The sequence below is a fragment of the Anabrus simplex genome, chromosome 2, assembly GCF_040414725.1.
Source record: "Anabrus simplex isolate iqAnaSimp1 chromosome 2, ASM4041472v1, whole genome shotgun sequence".
NCBI classification, from domain to species: domain Eukaryota; kingdom Metazoa; phylum Arthropoda; class Insecta; order Orthoptera; family Tettigoniidae; genus Anabrus; species Anabrus simplex.
The window spans coordinates 912,313,056-912,331,287 of record NC_090266.1 but is presented as its reverse complement, the minus strand read 5'-3'; the positions used below and the strand labels follow the sequence as shown (position 1 = coordinate 912,331,287).

General features: G+C 40.4%; 1 protein-coding gene across 2 annotated transcripts in view; it reads right to left on the bottom strand.

Moving 5' to 3' along the window:
- Positions 1-18,232, bottom strand: part of Gart (trifunctional purine biosynthetic protein adenosine-3 Gart) — a 529,244-nt gene that overhangs the window by 434,256 nt on the left and 76,756 nt on the right. For both annotated transcript variants that reach the window (XM_067141687.2, XM_067141686.2), the window contains exon 4: positions 8,603-8,850. In XM_067141687.2, the coding sequence (XP_066997788.2) occupies positions 8,603-8,850 (248 nt within the window). The remainder of the gene's footprint in view (positions 1-8,602; positions 8,851-18,232) is intronic.

Below are 18,232 nucleotides of genomic sequence, written 5' to 3'. Positions count from 1 at the left end.
GAGGAGCTGGACGTAACCATGGAACTACAGAGTACGAAGACTATAAACCAAAGAGTAGGATTAGAAGAGATGCGACTAGAAATTGATAAGTTAGTCAAGCATAGTGAAGACTTATTACCATTAGTTAAGATGACTCCTAATACCAAAGCGGAGATAAAGAAAGGTATTAAAGAAATGGGACAAATGGCAGAAATCATTCGTAGTCGTTCGTGGGAATGGGAACAATTTGATGTGAATGAAGATCCAAAGGCTAGGAGTGATTTGGAACAGGGCACTACCTCCAGTAAGAAAATAACCCATGATGTTGGGACACAGGCACAATTCAGTGACAGAGTGCTAGATATAGAGCAGACCCTCTTGGAAGCTACGTGCTTTGATGAGTTTGCGAAGCTATTGGATAAGGAATGGCCTGACTGTTTACAGTAACACGCACGTCATCTCCGGAAATATAGGGAAATTGACTGATTGGGATATATCAATGGTTGTAAATCCCAAACATCTTACAGAGGAGGATGGAATTATGAGAAGCATGAAGAATATGCATACAGAAATCTCTGACTTGCTGAACTCTAATCTGGAGGAAGGTAAGACGGAATTCCTGCGCACTGTTACGCAAACCTACACGAGTCGAGGAGGAGAGCGGGAGAAGCTGCGATATGTGTATGTAATACCATATTCATTTAATCGGGATGGAGTAAATGACCTGCAGAGCCTGTATTCATGTCTCACCCAGTGGAGAGAGATAATTGAAACTCATGCAAGAAAGGTGCTGATAACTATCCCGGATACCCTTGATCGGAATTATATAAGGAAAATCTTGGAATGGATGTTTCGTAAGAGTGATATTGAAATAGGGTGCTTGGAATCGGGTAAAACGCAGGTAAAACAGGCTGTTTCTGTGGGATTAACATCGAAAAAGAAATCCTTAAATGATAATACTCAGGAAACAGTTACGTGCAAAGCTGCGGGAAAAACGTACGCCGAATTGCTTAAAACAGTAAAGGAAGGAGTAAACATCGAAAAAATTGGCATTAAAATAAAACGAATAAGTAAAACAGCAAAGGATGACCTTTTACTTACTGTAGAAGGCAAAGGAAAGGCTGACGTATTACAACGTGAGATAATTAAAAACGTCAAGGAAATAGAGGTTTCAACAAAAAGGAAGGGGAGAACAATTCTAGTGTACGGTATGGATCCGGATTTAAATGAAAACTATCTTGGAGCAGCACTCTCCTTAGAAGCTGCTGTCGAAGAATCTCAGATCAATATTACGTCCGTAAGACCGGGGAGGTTCGGAAATCTGAATGCTACCGTAATCTTGCCAATGGAACCATCGAAAATACTGTTAAAGAAAAAGAAAATAAATGTGGGATGGGCAACCTGTATGGTGAAGGAAAGTGTTACAGGTGCAAGGTGTTTTAAATGTCTTGGATTTGGACATAAAGCGCCACACTGCGACGTTAAGGATGACCGGTCACGGAGCTGTCCAAATTGTGGACAAGAAGGCCATTTGGCGAAGGATTGTGGGAACATTTCGTTTTGCACCATATGCCAAGTGGAGGGCCACCGCTCAGATCAAATGAAATGCCCTACTTACAGGAAGCTAATATTAGAGGCAAGGAAGTTGAATTCAAACGACGAATTCAGGCGAATCTCATGAGGAAATCCGACAGTCATGACATCATGTATGCGACAGCCTTGGAAAAGAAAGTAGACTTAGTGCTTGTTAGCGAGCCAAACAGAAGGCGAGTAGCTGAAGGTGGTTGGTTCACGGACAAAAGATGTGATGTAGCTGCATATTTTTTAAATGATAAGTTGTAGGTGCTAAGCATAAGGGCAAAAGAAGGATATTTGTGTATTCGACTTCAGCAATATCAGATTTATTGTTGTTATATCTCTCCTAACATCCCTTTTGATATTTTCAAAGCTGAAGTAGATGCAATAGTTCAGGACTGCATGGCGTCAGGTATTGAATCTATCATTCTCGGAGACCTAAATGCCAAGTCGCCTATGTGGGGGGCACCAACTGCAGATCGTAGGGGAGAATATTGGGCAGAATGGATAGCGACCCTAGACTTGGTGGTTCGTAACACTGGAATATTACCAACTTTTTCCAGAGGGAACTCAGAGTCTTTCATAGACGTCACCTGCTCAACGCAGGGTATAGCATCATTCATTGTTGATCGGGAAGTTATGGAAGATGAATCTCTCAGCGACCATCGTTTTATTTACTTTCAAGTTAAGGGATCGAAGAAGCTTAATGATATCACGAAAACAGTGTGGAACTATAATTGGGAAACTTTTAAAATTGCAATCGAGTGGATGTCACAAACTGTAGATACACAGTGCAACATACTCTAAAAGATGTAACTGCTGTTCTTAAAGATGCTTGTAGGACCAGCCGATTGAGGGGATCAACAAAATATAAAACACGAGTCCCTTACTGGTGGAACAATGAAACAGACATGCAAAGGAAAGACTGCAATCGCAAGAGACGAATTCTTACAAGATCTAGGAAAAAAATCAGCCAGGTCAACTTAATACAATTAGAAGCTGACTATAAGGCATCAAAGAGGCAACAAATGAAGCTAATAAAGGATTCTAAGAGAAATCTCTGGCAAAAGCTATGCGAAGATCTAGACAGTGACATCTGGGGAGCGGGATATAAGATAGTGACCGGTCGAATAATCAACAGGGTACCAGTTCAGCTCCTAGCTGGTAGAAGAAAAGCCATAGCAATGGAGTTGTTCCCTTGTACTAATGACAGACTTGAAACGGAATCAGATTTTTGTGTTGCAGAACCGTTTACTGTGGTTGAGTTAAAAGAGGTAGCACGCAATATGAAGACTGGTAAGGCACCAGGTGTAGATGGAATCCCACCAGAAGCCATCGAGTAAGTAGTTGAGGTGGCACCTGGTTGGATCTTATCAGTCTTTAATGATTTATTAAAAAAGCGTGAATTCCCCAAGCTAGTGCTGTTATTGAAGGCAGGGAAACTATCATTAGATCCATCAGTGTACAGGCCACTTTGCTTATTAAACACCTTGAGCAAACTTTACGAAGGATTGATTAAAACTAGACTGGAGAAAGAACTTGAACAACAGGGAGGACTTTCTTCGAACCAGTTTGGATTTAGGAAGGGTAGAACCACAACCCAAGCTATTGAGATGGTGATTCATATACAGGCAGAAAGCAGTGAGAAATGGGCTGCCTTGATAACGCTAGATGTCAAAAATGCTTTTAACACTGCTTCTTGGAGCATTATTTTGAGAGAACTTCGTAGGATGAACATTTCTCAGTATCTACAACAAATAATCGTTAAGTACTTCAAAGGACGAAGAATACGATTTCATGATTTAGAAGACCTTGAAATGAGTGCTGGCGTTCCACAGGGATCTGTCCTAGGACACACCTTGTGGTACATTCTATATGATGGTGTCTTACGCCTGCAGCTGACAAAAGGGACAACATCTATTGGTTATGCAGATGACCTTGCAATATTGGTAATAGCAGAGAATGTAGAAGAACTGACCTTCCGAGTAAATGAATCACTGAGACGAGTTAACCTTTGGATGGTAAATAATAAGTTGAGATTGGCTCCACATAAGACTGAGGTTGTAATTTTGAAAGGTTCCAGGAATTGGAAAAATGTCTGTTTCTTATTAAATGATACAGTGATTATCCCAGGAAAGTCTGTACGATACCTGGGGTTCTTATTGACAGGAATTGCACATTTGGTGCACATATGAAGGCAGTAACCCAAAAGGCAGAGAAGAAGGCATCGGCATTAGCCAGACTTATGCCTAACATCGGGGGACCAAGAACAGTTAAGAGACAGATTATGTGCTCTGCAGTATATTCCATTTTACTTTATGCTGCACCTATCTGGCACAATGCACTCAGGAGGAAGATTCACCGAAGAGCTATGGAAAGAGTACAGAGGAAAATGCTGCTCAGAGTTACCTGTGCATATCGAACTGTTTCGATAGCAGCTTTACAAGTTGTAGCTGCCAGTATTCCCATTGACCTCCTCGTTGTAGAGAGAAAACATTGGCATGAAAGGGGTGCAACTATATCTGCTGAGGAAAAGAAAGCCTCGAGGAACCAACTCTTACTAGACTGGCAAGACCGATGGGATGGCACAACCGATGTTGGCCAATGGACAAAAAGGCTAATACCCAACATAGGAGACTGGCTTAAATGTAGACATCGGCAGGTAGATTACTATCTGTCGCAGATCCTGACAGGACATGGAAGATTCGGCGTATACGCCATGAAGATGGGAAAGACGCAGGGAGATGGTTGTCGGTACTGTTCTGAAAGGGATACGATAGAACACACTTTTTTCTACTGTGTTCGACGGGAAGAAGAACGAAGGAAAGCCTGCCAACAACTTGGCCGACGACTCACGCCAGGGAATCTGGTTCAGATTATGTTAGAGAGCCCGTTTGCCTGGAACACAGTAAAGGCAATGGCGACAAGCATTATGGGGATGAAGGAGAAAGAAGAGAAAGGAAGAACTTAATAATATACATCACTCCATTCTTATGTCATGCCGACAAGCAGTTCCAGAATGGTCTGAGTAAAGAGGGCAGGGGTTTTTAGTTGGTGGAAATCCAACTTCCACACAGAGTGGTGTCTTTAAAAGATTTTCCCCTGCCATAACAAAAAAAAAAAACTACTACCACTACTACTACTACTACTATTACTACTACTAATTATTATTATTATTATTATTATTATTATTATTATTATTATTATTATTATTATTATTATTATTATTATTATTATTATTATTCGGGAGGTGTAAGATGGCTAGGGCAACAAATCATTAAAATTCAGCCACAGACACCCAAGAGAGACTCAGCGACTCTATTGTGCATAACCTAAACATGCGATACCTAAAATATCGTGCGCTAAATTGTCACAATCGTTCATTATTTTATTTCAATCCACTTCAGTCACTGAACTCGTAATTAATACAATTCATCAAATTACACCACCAATGGTATTCATATGAGTGCATGGAAATACTGTTCAATGCAATGGATTGTCTTATATACTTCTTATACTAGGTCCCGCGACTGTATAACCGGTGTATAACAACTGCCATGCAATAACATTACTGCTTATAACAGTCTTATACACAATAGAGCCTATATGCAGTTTATTAGTAACGTTTTGTGCTGAAGAGGTGTATAAGCTTGGTATACACAGTTTATTAGTAGGACTGTGTATAGTTATAATGTGCGTATACACAGGAGGCTTATACACAGTTTACTAGTAACAAATTTCACATAAACGGTGTATAAACCTTATATAAAAGTTGTACACCGTTTATTAGTAAGACGGTAAGAATATAGATAAATACGAATAGTCGGCAGTTCCTGCGGAGCATAACGTGCGTTAAAACTGTGCTCTTCTTATTCCATGAAAAATGCTGCTATCTCGCATGTAAATAACGAAATAATAACAACAAAGCCTGGCAACGATGGATCGTTACCATGTCAGTTTTCGCAGGAACTATGGGTACCGATAGATCGTTACCTTGAAAGCATAAGGGTTAATATTCCATACACGTGAAGTCTTGAAATAGATTTTTCTTCAATAGTTGTACTCTGCCTTATTCCCAAAGTATGAACAACACTGAACGTAATCCAAAGTCTAATTATGTGAAATTTGATTATGTATTCGCCTTGTATATTTGCGTCATTTTTCATCATCAGGATTATAATAAACCCCTTTGATTTTTAAAAATTTTAAATATTGTTCTCAAGCGATCGCAGTTATACGACACCCATATTCTCCAAACCTTTATGCTGCTAAGTTATTTATATATTTCTGATGCTCACTTGATTTTAACCCAGATAACGACCCTGTCAATTTATCACCGGAGACTCTATGGCTAAGGGGCGGGTGCAGTACATGCAGCTTGTAAAGACTCACTAATGCACATAGCATCATCTTTATTTAGCTTTTCGAGGACTGATTTTATAAGCATAAAATTTGCCGCGAAATAGGACGCCGCAACCCCACCTGGTGCACACTAGTTGCGAAGGTAACGGCAAATCAGCGGCACATTGTTGGAATAAACTCACGTGAAAGGATGCTTTAATGAACACTTTCTCCATGGATGCTATTTCTCTCTTCAATTGGAAAAATACTCCCTACTCTTTCTGCAACATGGTGCACACCATGCACTAAACAAGTTAAATGAATCATCTTGCTGTACAGGAATTTCAACCCTTGGCATGCTTTAACCATGTAAGGTGCAACATCTGTAATTAATAGATGCATTTTATCACATTGGATGCCATCAGGCCACAGAAGCACCACAGTATCATAAAAAAACTTAAGGTAGTGTATGAGTGTTAGTTTTCTCAAGATGAACCGTTGTCAGTAAAAATGACTGTGATGGATTGCATTTTAATGCATCGACTATGACATTGGCTAAGTAATATGACCAGTAGAATTGTCATTTCATCTACTGTAATGCATACTGTATTTTTTACTGTTAGGTTTTTCACTCTATCAAAACCAATTTATGAATAAAAATAATTTAGAAACTACTTGAACAAGAAAACATATAACAGAATTATGCCTAAAAAAAATAAACAACTTAATTAAGAATAGACCAAGCCTCCGTGGCTCAGGCGGCAGCACGCCGGCCTCTCACCACTGGGCTCCATGGTTCAAATCCTGGTCAATCCATGTGAGAATGTACTGGACAAAGCAGAGGAGGGACAGATTTTTCTCCGGTTACTCTGGTTATCCCTGTCATCTTTAATTCCAGCAATACTCTCCAATATCATTTTACTTCATCTACCAGTCATTAATCATTGCCTTAGAAGAGTCCGACAGGCTTTGGCAGCCGGCACAATTCCTATCCTCACCACTAGATGGGGGCTATATTCATTCCATTTTCCATTCCTGACCCGGTCAATAGACTGGAAACAGGCTGTGGATTTTCAATTAAGAATAGAATATGTTTTCTTTTCCAGTAGTTTCTAAATTTTATTTTATTTTTGCATCCGGGAGATAGTGGGTTTGAATCCCACTGTCGGCAGCCCTGAAGATGGTTTTATGGGGTTTCCCATTTTCACACCAGACAAATGTTGGGGCTGTACCTTAATTAAGGCCATGGCTGCTTCCTTCCAACTCCTAGGCCTTTCCTATCCCATCATCGCCATAAGACCTATCTGTGTCGGTGCAACATAAAGCCACTAGCAAAAAAAACTTTATTTATTCATAAACTACTTTCAACAGAGAGAAGAACCTAACAGTTAAAAATTGACTACGTGGAAACCATGAATTTTGTATACTGTCCCAGAATAAAGTTTTGGTAAATAGTTCTTGCACAGTGTTGACTCCTTGGGGGTGGGAAGTTTCACGTAATTCTCTAATGTTTCACATTGCATTGGACACTGCAGTTTGTTAAATGGTATATCAGTTGCAAGAAATGCTTGACAAATATCTTGTGAGAACTGGCAGTTTGCTGGACCAGGTCTCACATCTTGCATTTCGGGAAGCAAACATTTGTTGGCTTCTTTAATGATGTACATTTCACCTGTTTTGCAGTTACAGTATGTTGTATAACTTGCAAACGCATATCTGCAGCTATGGGTTACTCACAAATGTTCCAAAATATTACAGTTCCATCAGTTATAAAAACAATCCAAACACCCGCACAAAACCAGTTCAAAGTAACACTCCTCACACTTTTGCGTAACATCCTATCCATTGAAACAATTACTCCACACTGTCGATCTTTCTTACAAAGTTAGCTGACCACTGTAATTTTAGGTGAAATTTCCTCTTAAGGTATGGACTAGTGGAGGGGCAAAGAGGACTTAATGAGAAGCTGATGGCTCCAGTCCCCTGCTGTCCTTAATGGCCAGGGAATTCCTATCTTGAAACAAGAATACAGAGACAGGGGTGCACTAACAAAACACAGCAGCCAACACAGGAACACAGTAAATATGTACTTATTAATAAATACACCAGCTTAATTTATAAATTACTCCACTCTCATATAAATTGTTCTGAATCAATGTTAAAAGTGAACACTTATGTTCCTCTTAGATATATGAGATTAAATCAGTCTTTTTTTTTAAAAACAAACTGACACAGAACAAGCTATGTTTTCCACAGTCCATTGCAGAGAATGATGAGAAATGTGAATAAGTTGGAAATAGATACATTTGACTGTTCACACTCTCACCTTATGATAAAAAGCTAGAAAATTAAATGTACAAAAATCATAATCATTAGCTAACCTAAATTATTTGTCCCATAAAACTGCATAATGAGATCATTGTATATTTACATTACCTACTCTTTTATGCCTTATGTACAAATTTCATAGTTACATATTAGTAACTCTGTCAATAAACATTATTATTATTATTATTATTATTATTATTATTATTATTATTATTATTATTATTATTATTATTATTATTATTAACACAGAATATGTATTTAATTATAAAAATGGTGAAAATATTTTAATAAATAAAAATATTTTAAATAAAAAATATTTATGCACATAATTATCCGAGCCTCAGTGATAATATTTCATGAGATACAGCATACTGCTTACCTACTAATAAATTTTTTAGCATCATCAACATTGGTGAAGGACTGCCACCTAGCTGTTGGAATCTTATGACGATCCATGAAACTCTTGGCCCAGTCTTTACTAGATTCAATTTGAGCAGCAGCCTTTCTGGGACCAAAGCAAGTTATTCCTGCTGAATGTAAGATGTCGGCTATGCCTCCTGCTAAGGGATCTTCAGGTCCCACAACCACGAGGTTGATTCTATTTTTGACACACCATTCTGCAACTGCCTGATCACATACAGAGAAACAATGTGTTACATTGAGATAATTAGATAATAAAAGTGTCAAACATAAGTCATGACAACACAGATATCAACAGGAAAAATTATATTAAATTAAATTAAATGAATTAAAAATTAAATCTAATAACAACAACAACAATGACTACGACTAGGATGATTCCATAAATACAAGTTCTCTCATTTCATAAAGATATTCAATTCCTACATATAGATGGTTATCAAAATAACAAAAAAAAAAAAAAAAATCAAACATGAATAATATGGGATGGGACTGGACCACCTTTAACCCGTTGTACAGCTGTGATTCGCCACAGAATGGATGCATTCAACTTGTGAAGTGTTTTCACAGTAATTTTGTACAATTCATCAAGCAGTGTAGCATCCATTCCATCAACAATGATGGTGGAATTTTGCACTGGATTTTCTGCTCTAAAACGGACCATAGATGCTCGACTGTTCCAGTCGTGCGACTAAGCAGGCGAGGGGAGAAACTCAAATTCATCTGCATGTGTGTCAAACCAGACAAGAACAGAGCAAGCAGTGTGAACTGTGACACTACCATCTTGGAAGACAACGTCCTAGTTAGGGAATAACATCTGTACCATAGAATGCACCTGGTCAGATAAAATGTCCACATACTGTAATCCTTGGCCATAATTCATTCTTTGAGAGTAAGTATAGGAACGACACAATCCCATAAAATTTCAGTCGACACCATCACAAAGCCTCCTTCATGTTTAATGGTAGGAAGTAGACAGTCCCATGCCTAAACTTCTTTGAACATCCACCGTACATAACCCAACCTGTTGTTGGAAACAAAGTGACGGTTGACTCATCAGACCATCTTACTCTCTTCCAGTCATCACTGGTCCATCGTGCATGGTCTTCCCACCTCTGCGTCATGTTAATGCATTCTTGGTGATAATCATAAGTTTGGACATTGCTGCTCAGCCATGGATGTTCAGTATGTGTGGCTCACGCCAGACAGATTGCAAAAACAGGTTATTTGAGGTGCTACTTCATTTCTGAAATCACTTGTGTTGCATGTGCTGTATGGTTCTTCACAATAATCCTCTCCAAAGTTCTGTGATTCCAATCAACGATTGTCTTTTCCTTGCTGTTTATTTTAACATTACACTGACACAGATAGTTCTTGTGACAATGATGGGATAGCAGAGGACTGGGAAGGAAGCGACAGTGGCCTTAATTAAAGTATAGCCCCAGCATTTGCCCAGTGTTAAAATGGGACCAGCAGTGGAGGTCGAACCCACTATCTCCTGCATGCAAGATGATACTTAGGTGACCAAAACCACTAAGCCAGCTCACTCAGCAGTACGGACTGGTTTTCCTCCATTATTACGCTTCACTGATAATGAATGTCTTACCATGAGTTGTATGTTCTATCACCAACTTTGGAACAGTTGGACTCAATACACCCAACACATCCGCAGTCTTTGATATACTTCCTCCGACTAACCATGCTCCAACAATCTGCCCTCGTTGAAAGTCAAACAGGTCTCCTACTTTGCCTCGGCTATATTTGTTCGACTGCAAGCACAAACACGTACGACACCAACAAGCAAGGTTACAAGGGGCTGGTAACCTATCACAAAAAAACAAGTAATATGGTCAAGGATGTTGTCATGCTGACCATATGACACTTCTATCTAGAGTTCATCAGGCTGGACAGCAGTTGTGTTGACAGGCCAAGGCCTTATATGGGCGGATGTGCCACAAACTGCCATGAGTTTGTTTGTTTGTTTGTTTGTTTGTTTGCTTGCTTGCTTGCTTGCTTGAATAGTAAGAAAATAATGCTGAACAAGCAAATTCAATGGATACATTATAAAATCCACAGGAATTTTCATGAGCAATAGAATAGTATTACACTGCCAGCTATCATAAACTCGTGAGCTGTAATCAAAATGTCAGGCCTGAGAGCATAAAGTATACTGGTGAGACAGTGACAACCTTCAGCAGAAGCTTTTACCAGGGCTTCACATAATGTTCTTTTTCTTTTTTCGCTATCCGTTTAACATTGCACCAACACAGAAAGGTCTTATGTTGACGATGGGATAAGACGCAGCTGGGAATGGGACAGAAGGTACAGCCCCAGCATTTACCAGGTGTAAAAGTAGGAAATTATTCGAACCTGCTATCTCCTGAATTCATGCTCACAGCTATATGACCCAAACCGTACAGCCAACTTGCTCAGCTGAACATGTCACAAGCCGCTCCTCTCTTTATGGACTCCAGAAAAGCTTTTCTTGTGGTAGATATACCCTTCCAGAAACTGAATAATCTATGTCTGGTAAATTTACAATCCATACAATCAATACATTAAAAATTACCCTTAAAAACACTATCTGCACATATGTCTCGCAAAGACTCTTTGTGAAGAATGTGACAGTAGAAACATATGAGAGAGCAAAAATAAGACCATGGACTACATAGTATACAAGATGCAAAATATAGTTATTAGTGATTTAAGAGAAGAAAGGACATCTGACGAAGAATCAAGAGATGAACTGAACTTGTTTAATAACCATTCAACGAGGCATACTGTAAGTTTAATGAGATGGAGTGCTGGAATTTCAGCCAGAAAAGGGGTCCTTAACATGGCAGTGAATCTTCTGATGCAGGTCCCTCAGACTTAAACACTCTTGAATTCTAACGGACTGTGTAGAATGTAAACCTGCAAACTTGAGCACAGCGGGCAAGCATCACATTGGAAAGATCTATGCTATATGAAAAAATTCAGTTCCTGTACTGTATTCAACAAGTTCCATAGTTCCTGGCACAAACTGTGCAACTATGAATAAGTAAAGACTGTGAAAGTGTGACTGTGCCACCATGCCCAGTGGTTTAATGTTGGGGCACACAGTCAACTATTACACCTCTCATGGTACTGTACAAAAATTAAATGCAGCATTGTGGATTGCAACTCTTGCATGTTAACCCCTCTTTGAAAACGGATCTGGAGCAGATCAGAACTTATGTCACTGACTACATACACACCTTCCAAAGCATGTGTATCACACTCACTGGTGCAGCTTGAGAGGCAATATATGCTATCAAGAAAATAGAAAGTTGTTTTGGAAAGTAAGTAAATACACTCAAAATAACTGCTAAATAGGAACAATGGATTCAATATCACTGAGTCTTGGTAGGCAAAGACTCCATTTTAAAAATCTATGTGAAGCAACTGGCCTTATTCAAGTGCCCAAACTGATATCTGATTTTGAGGAATCATTTCCCACTAGGCATTATTGAGCCTAATCAATCAATTGAATGAAAATAACAATATGACAAGGGTCTTCATGGAGAACTGGGAATTTAATGGAAGAATTACACAGACTCATACTATCGTCTTATTTTCCTCAGGATGATATGTTTAGGTGATAATGATGATGCTTGCTGTTCAAAGGGGCCTAACATCTAAGGTCATCGGCCCCTAATGGTACGACATGGACGACATAATTTCATAATTAAAATTTCAAAATGTATCCCCTGACTAGAGTTTAAAATAAATGGTGATGAAAAATGATTATGAGATTAAAACAATCAGTGGATCTAATTCGCAATGCCTCATTTTCTAATAAAATTATAGAAAATACAGGTGACAATGGAATAAGACAATGCCTGGAAGTACAGATATATATAATTCATGTTAGAAGTTAACATAACACATAAAAATATGCAAACACGAACTAAAATAGTCAATGGGATATAAGCACAGTTAACACAAAAACACTAAGACAAACGACATCATTACACACGACCAAAAAATACCACTATCCCTCATAAAATGAATGACGAGGTCTTCTGACTGCATGTCATCTCGCAGGATGAGGGAGACTGTACTTGGGAGTTTTAGCCTACGGCGCAGATCGACCAGGTCTACGCACTCCATAAGGATGTGTACCACGGTTAACCACGGTAAGATGATCGGCGCAAGTACACACTGGAGGGGTTTCCGTTTTCAGTAAATAGGAGAGCGTTACTATACCGTGGCCAATCCAAAGACAACATAATACCATTGCTTCCCTCTGAGAAGCCTGAAGGGAAGTCCTCCATACCTTAATTGTACCTTTTATCGCTCTCAGCTAGGGAATTCAATCCCGGGCCTTATTTCTAATCCCGGGATTTCTGGATTACACTCGGTAAGTCCCAGGTTCCCGGAATTGTCCCGGGATTGAAGGTTACAATAAAAAATGAGAAAATCTTACAGAAATCAGCAGTTTAATCAGCAAATCTAAATTTACACAAACTAGCTAATCTAATCACTCTAACTAATCAGACTAATCAGATTTAAAATCACGCAGTCTCTATGTTGAAATTATTCTTTTCCAAGAGTCAGTGAGATCTCTTTAAACTTACATAAATTTTTAAAAAACCCTTATGTAACAAACTATACAAATACACTTTGAAAATTAACAACAATCTCTTTGAACATAGACTAAATAGATGACTTTCATGTAACAACATAATAAGTAGGTAGAAAGTTTCTTAGCAAAAAGTATTTGAAAATAAAATTAATCAGTCACATTTCATATTTCTTGTAAATATAAAGAAAACTAATTTAATAGGAAAATTCTAATTTGAATTGCGACAATATGATCTGAGAAATAACAACGCATCCAGTGTCTCATCACCAAGCCTGCTTCTCAATTTGTTGCACATATATGCAGCTGCTGAGAAAGCGCGTTCAGGTTCGATGGAATTTGGAGGAATCGTTACTAAATACTTATAAGTCAGCTCTAGGTTATAGCTCCGAGCAGAATTTGAAGACTCATATAGGTTCATTTCCTTCTTAACAATTCTGGAAAATTCATTTTCATTTAATGCTTCAGGAAACATAATTTTCACTGTTTTTCTATTTCCAGCTGAAGCTTTTCTTTGAGCATCAAATCACATTTTTCTGTATTTGTAGGCTCGACTTGCATATTTTGTTCTTCCTCTTTGTCATTTATCCACCATTTAATCTCTCAATTAAAGAAAAAATCTAGTTTTTTATCAGGACTTTGCTCAGAATTGAAAACGTACGCTTTATTTAATCATCGACCGCCAAGGCCACATTGTCACTATGAGGATTTTGTAGGTAGCATAATACGCCACTGAACTCATTTCTTCAGCGATCTTTCATGCGCTTTTGTAAATGTATCTTGAATTTAGAAGCCAACTCGGAGCTATTGCCATTTAACATTAAAAAGAAACTTAAGGGCAGCATCAGCTATGCATCAGCACACATTGTGGTCAGACTTTCACGCACATAGGGGATGAACAATACAATCATGCATTAAACGAGAACAGGCATTTACACACCGAAAAGACACATAAACAACACCCTGAGAGTTTCGCTTTACGCAGTCTATTTGGCAAATTTTTAAAAATGATGTCAATCCCAAAAATCCCGCGATCCAGAAAACTTAATCCCGAAAACTACGGGATTGAAAAGCGCCCGGGATCAAATCCTCAACCCTCAGCTTAATTGGATGTGGAGGGCCTGCCACTCCATCTTCCAATGTGACATAACCAAATTTCTCAGCTGAGAACGAATATCACTTGCTGGAACCTTGTAAGGCAACACGGACAGTGTAACTACCTCCTTGGCAGCCTTATCTGCTAACTCGTTTTCTTCTACATCCACGTGGCTTGGGAGCCACATTAACGTGATTCTGGTGCCGGCATCCAAATACCAGGCCAGCAGGTCCTGGATCCGCTGCACCAGAAGGGGCCGAGGGAAGCAGGTATCAACAGACTGCAGGGAGCTCAAGGAGTCAATACACAGCAGAAAGGGTCAGTGCTCATCGGACAGTACGTACCGCAGAGTTTCAAAGATAGCATAGAGCTCTGCTGTGTACACACAACAGGTTTCTGGGAGAGCAAAAAGAAACCTATCATTGTCGACAACGAACACACAGCCCACCTTCGTTTCTGTCCTCGAACCATCCGTGTAAACAACGACTGAACTCGGATACCGGCCAAAAACGGACAGGAATAGCCTCCGATAAATCTAAGAAGCCGTGTTTTCCTTCGAGCCAGTGTGCAGATCCAGGATTATTTCAGGTTGTTGTATTATCCACGGAGGTACCCCACTTGGTTGTCTGACAAGGCAGGGAACCGAAGGTACATCAAACAATCTGCGACTGCTATCCAAGCGTATTCCAGCCAGCCGCGTTGTTCGAGGATAAGCGGCATACAGCTGACGCTTTTCATTGTGGAATACACAAGGATAGCTTGGGGGAAGTGGCATCTGCCGCAAATTTGCAGCATAGGACAGAAGAATTTACTGGCGCCTCAAGTGTAAAGGCGCCACACCAGATTCAGCGAGCAGGCTAGCAATGGGGCTTGTTCGAAAAGCTCCTGTCGCCAACCTAAGTCCACTGTGGTGGATGCTATCCAGTTTCACAAAGACGCTTTGCCTCGCTGATCCATATGCTGCACTGCCATAGTCTAACCTGGATAAATTATGTGCCCTATAAAATCGTAGGAGCACCGTGTGGTCAGCCCCCAAGTAGTGCTGCTAAGAAACATCAAGATATTAAACTTCTCGGTACATTGCACTTTTAACTGCCGCACATGTGGCTCCCACGATAATTTGCTATCGAAAAGGAGCCCAAGAAATCGGTGACAACTACGGGAAGAGCGACATTTCCTAAATAAAGCTAGGATGCGAGTGTAGAGTGCGCTGCCGGCAAAAGTGGACAACAGAGGTATTTACAGTGGATAACAGAAAACCATGTTCTACAGTCCACTGTTCCACTCTCCTAACAGCTTGATGTAATTGTCGCTCTGCAGCTGCCATATTATGCGAGCTATAATGCAGAGCACTATCATCCACATATAGCAACGGAATTACAGCTGAACCAGCAGCAGCGACAATACCGTTTATGGCAATCGTGAACAGTGACACTAAGAACTGATCCCTGAGGGGTTCCATTTTCTTGAACGTGGTACTGCGAATATCGCCTCCCTACTCGGACACTGAATAGACAGTGGGATAAAAAATTTGCAATAAATACTGGCAAGTTACCTTGGAATTTCCATTGATGCAGGACTGAAAAGATACCATATCATCATGTGGTAGCATAGGCCTATTCTAAGTCATCCTGGATGAAGCTCTCCAGGCGTACCAAGTGGTCAGTGGTCGAGCAAGCGGATCGAAAACCACATGGTACTCGGATACCGAGCTCGATAGTTGCAGTCGCTTGAGTGCGGCCAGTATCCAGTATTCGGGAGATAGTGGGGACGAGCCCCACTGTCGGCAGCCCATCTTCAGGGCTTCAGAGTTTTCCGTAGTTTCCCATTTTCACATTAGGCAAATGCTCGGGCTGTACCTTAAATAAGGCCATGGCCGCTTCCTTCCCACTTATAGCCCTTCCCTGTCCCATTGTCATCATAAAACCTAACTGTGTCAGTGCGACGTAAAGCAACTTGCAAATAAAAGGTACTCGGACAAAAATCCTTGTTTCCCCAGACACCACAGAAGTCTGCAATTTACCATCCTCTCAAATAGCTTACACAAACAGTTAATGAGACAAGTAGGTCTGTAACTTCCTGCATATTTAGGATTTTTGTTAGGCTTGACTATGTCCTCTCGCCACTGAGACAGAAACTCACCCTCTATCCAGATTCAGTTGAACAAACAAAGGCGATATAATACACTATCCTCACTAAGGTGTTTCAACATCTGGTTATGGACATTGTTTGGCCCAGGAGACGTGTCCCTGCAAAGCGCCAAGGCGCTGCGGAGTTCCCACTCCGTAAAGGGCATGTTATAGTCCTCTGAAGCTTGAGTGGCAAAACTAAGGTGATGTCATTCTGCCTCCCGCTTCAGAGCAAGGAAATCACGTTGGTAATTACCGGAGCCAGACACATCCGCGAAATGACTGGCTAGATGGTTAGTAATAAAGAGTGGTTCAGTGACAATACTGCCTGCAATGGAAATTCCTGGTATGGAAGATGATTCTCAGATACCCGATATACGTCGAAGTTTAGTCCACACTTGAGATGATGGGGTATGTGACGTCATAGACGACACGTATCTCTCCCATGAAGCTTTCTTACTTTAGCAATATGAACTCGTGCCTTAGCGCGGAGTTTTTTAAATGTTACCAAGTTGGCCACAGTAGGCTGCCTACGATAACATTCATGAGCGCAACGGCGTTCTTTGATAGCTGCTGCAATTTCTTCGTTCCACCAAGGAACGAGTTTTTGGCAAGGAGTCCCTGAAAAGGAGGGAATGGACTCCTCAGCAGCAGCAAGAATAACTTGTGCTATGTAAGTTATTTCACCACCTACGGTCCACCTGATCTCGTCCTTAAGACAGCTAGTGATGTGAACCTTGGCCAATCGGCATGCTTAAGAATCCATCCAGGAGGAGCCTCGATAGATTTTTGTTTCAACAAAGTAAGAATAATGGGAAAATGATCGTTGTCACAGAGATCATTGTGTGTATTCCACTGAAACAGCAGAACCAACTTTCGTGCCGTAACGTACACTGAAATGAGTTGGTTCACCTGTGTTCAAAATACATAAATACAGCTCTGTTACTAATGTTTCCAACTCCCTTCCCCTGGGGCAAGGCATTTCAGAGCCCCATATAGGGTGATGGGCATTAAAATTTCCCAATAAGAGGAAGGGAGGTGGAAACTGATCTATAAGATCAGTGACATCATTTATGTTAAGAGGCTAGCCTGGTGGAAAATAAACATTACACACTGTTGGTATGACAAGCAGTGGTACCCGCACCGCAACTGCTTCCAGTGGGTCCCTTAGAGGAACCTCTTCAGTATAATTAACAGAACGAACAAAAATACCCACACCACCATATGCCCGGTGAGCATATCGTTCTGTCGAGTATAGTCTGAAATTTCTCACGATCGTATGATGATCTGATCTGAGGTCTGTCTCCTGAATACAGACTATACTCGCCGCAAACTCACTAATGAGCTAACGCACCTCAGCAAGATGCCTGTCATAACCATTACAGTTCCACTGTAACAGTGCCATGGTGTGTACTAAAAGAGATTGTGTCAGCCTATGAGCGAAAAGATGCTCTTAAACCTAAACACTATGAATATCAACATCTAAATCCGTTGATGTAGATGAAAGCTCGACGTCCATCCTGTCATCGAGAGATGGTGGGACTGATGCGCAGAACTTGCCGCTTACTGGAAGCGGAATGTCCCCCTACGAGGGGAGCGCGCAGATCTTGGAGCAGGCGTACCTCCAGTTGGAGGGAATGATTTCTCCTTCACAGGACAAGTGCGGGAGCACCCGGTAAGGGCGTTCCTCTTCTCCACCTACTTTTCATGTTTAGACGGGCTGGGAGATAGTTTCCCCTTGGACTTTCCCCCCTGCTGCGC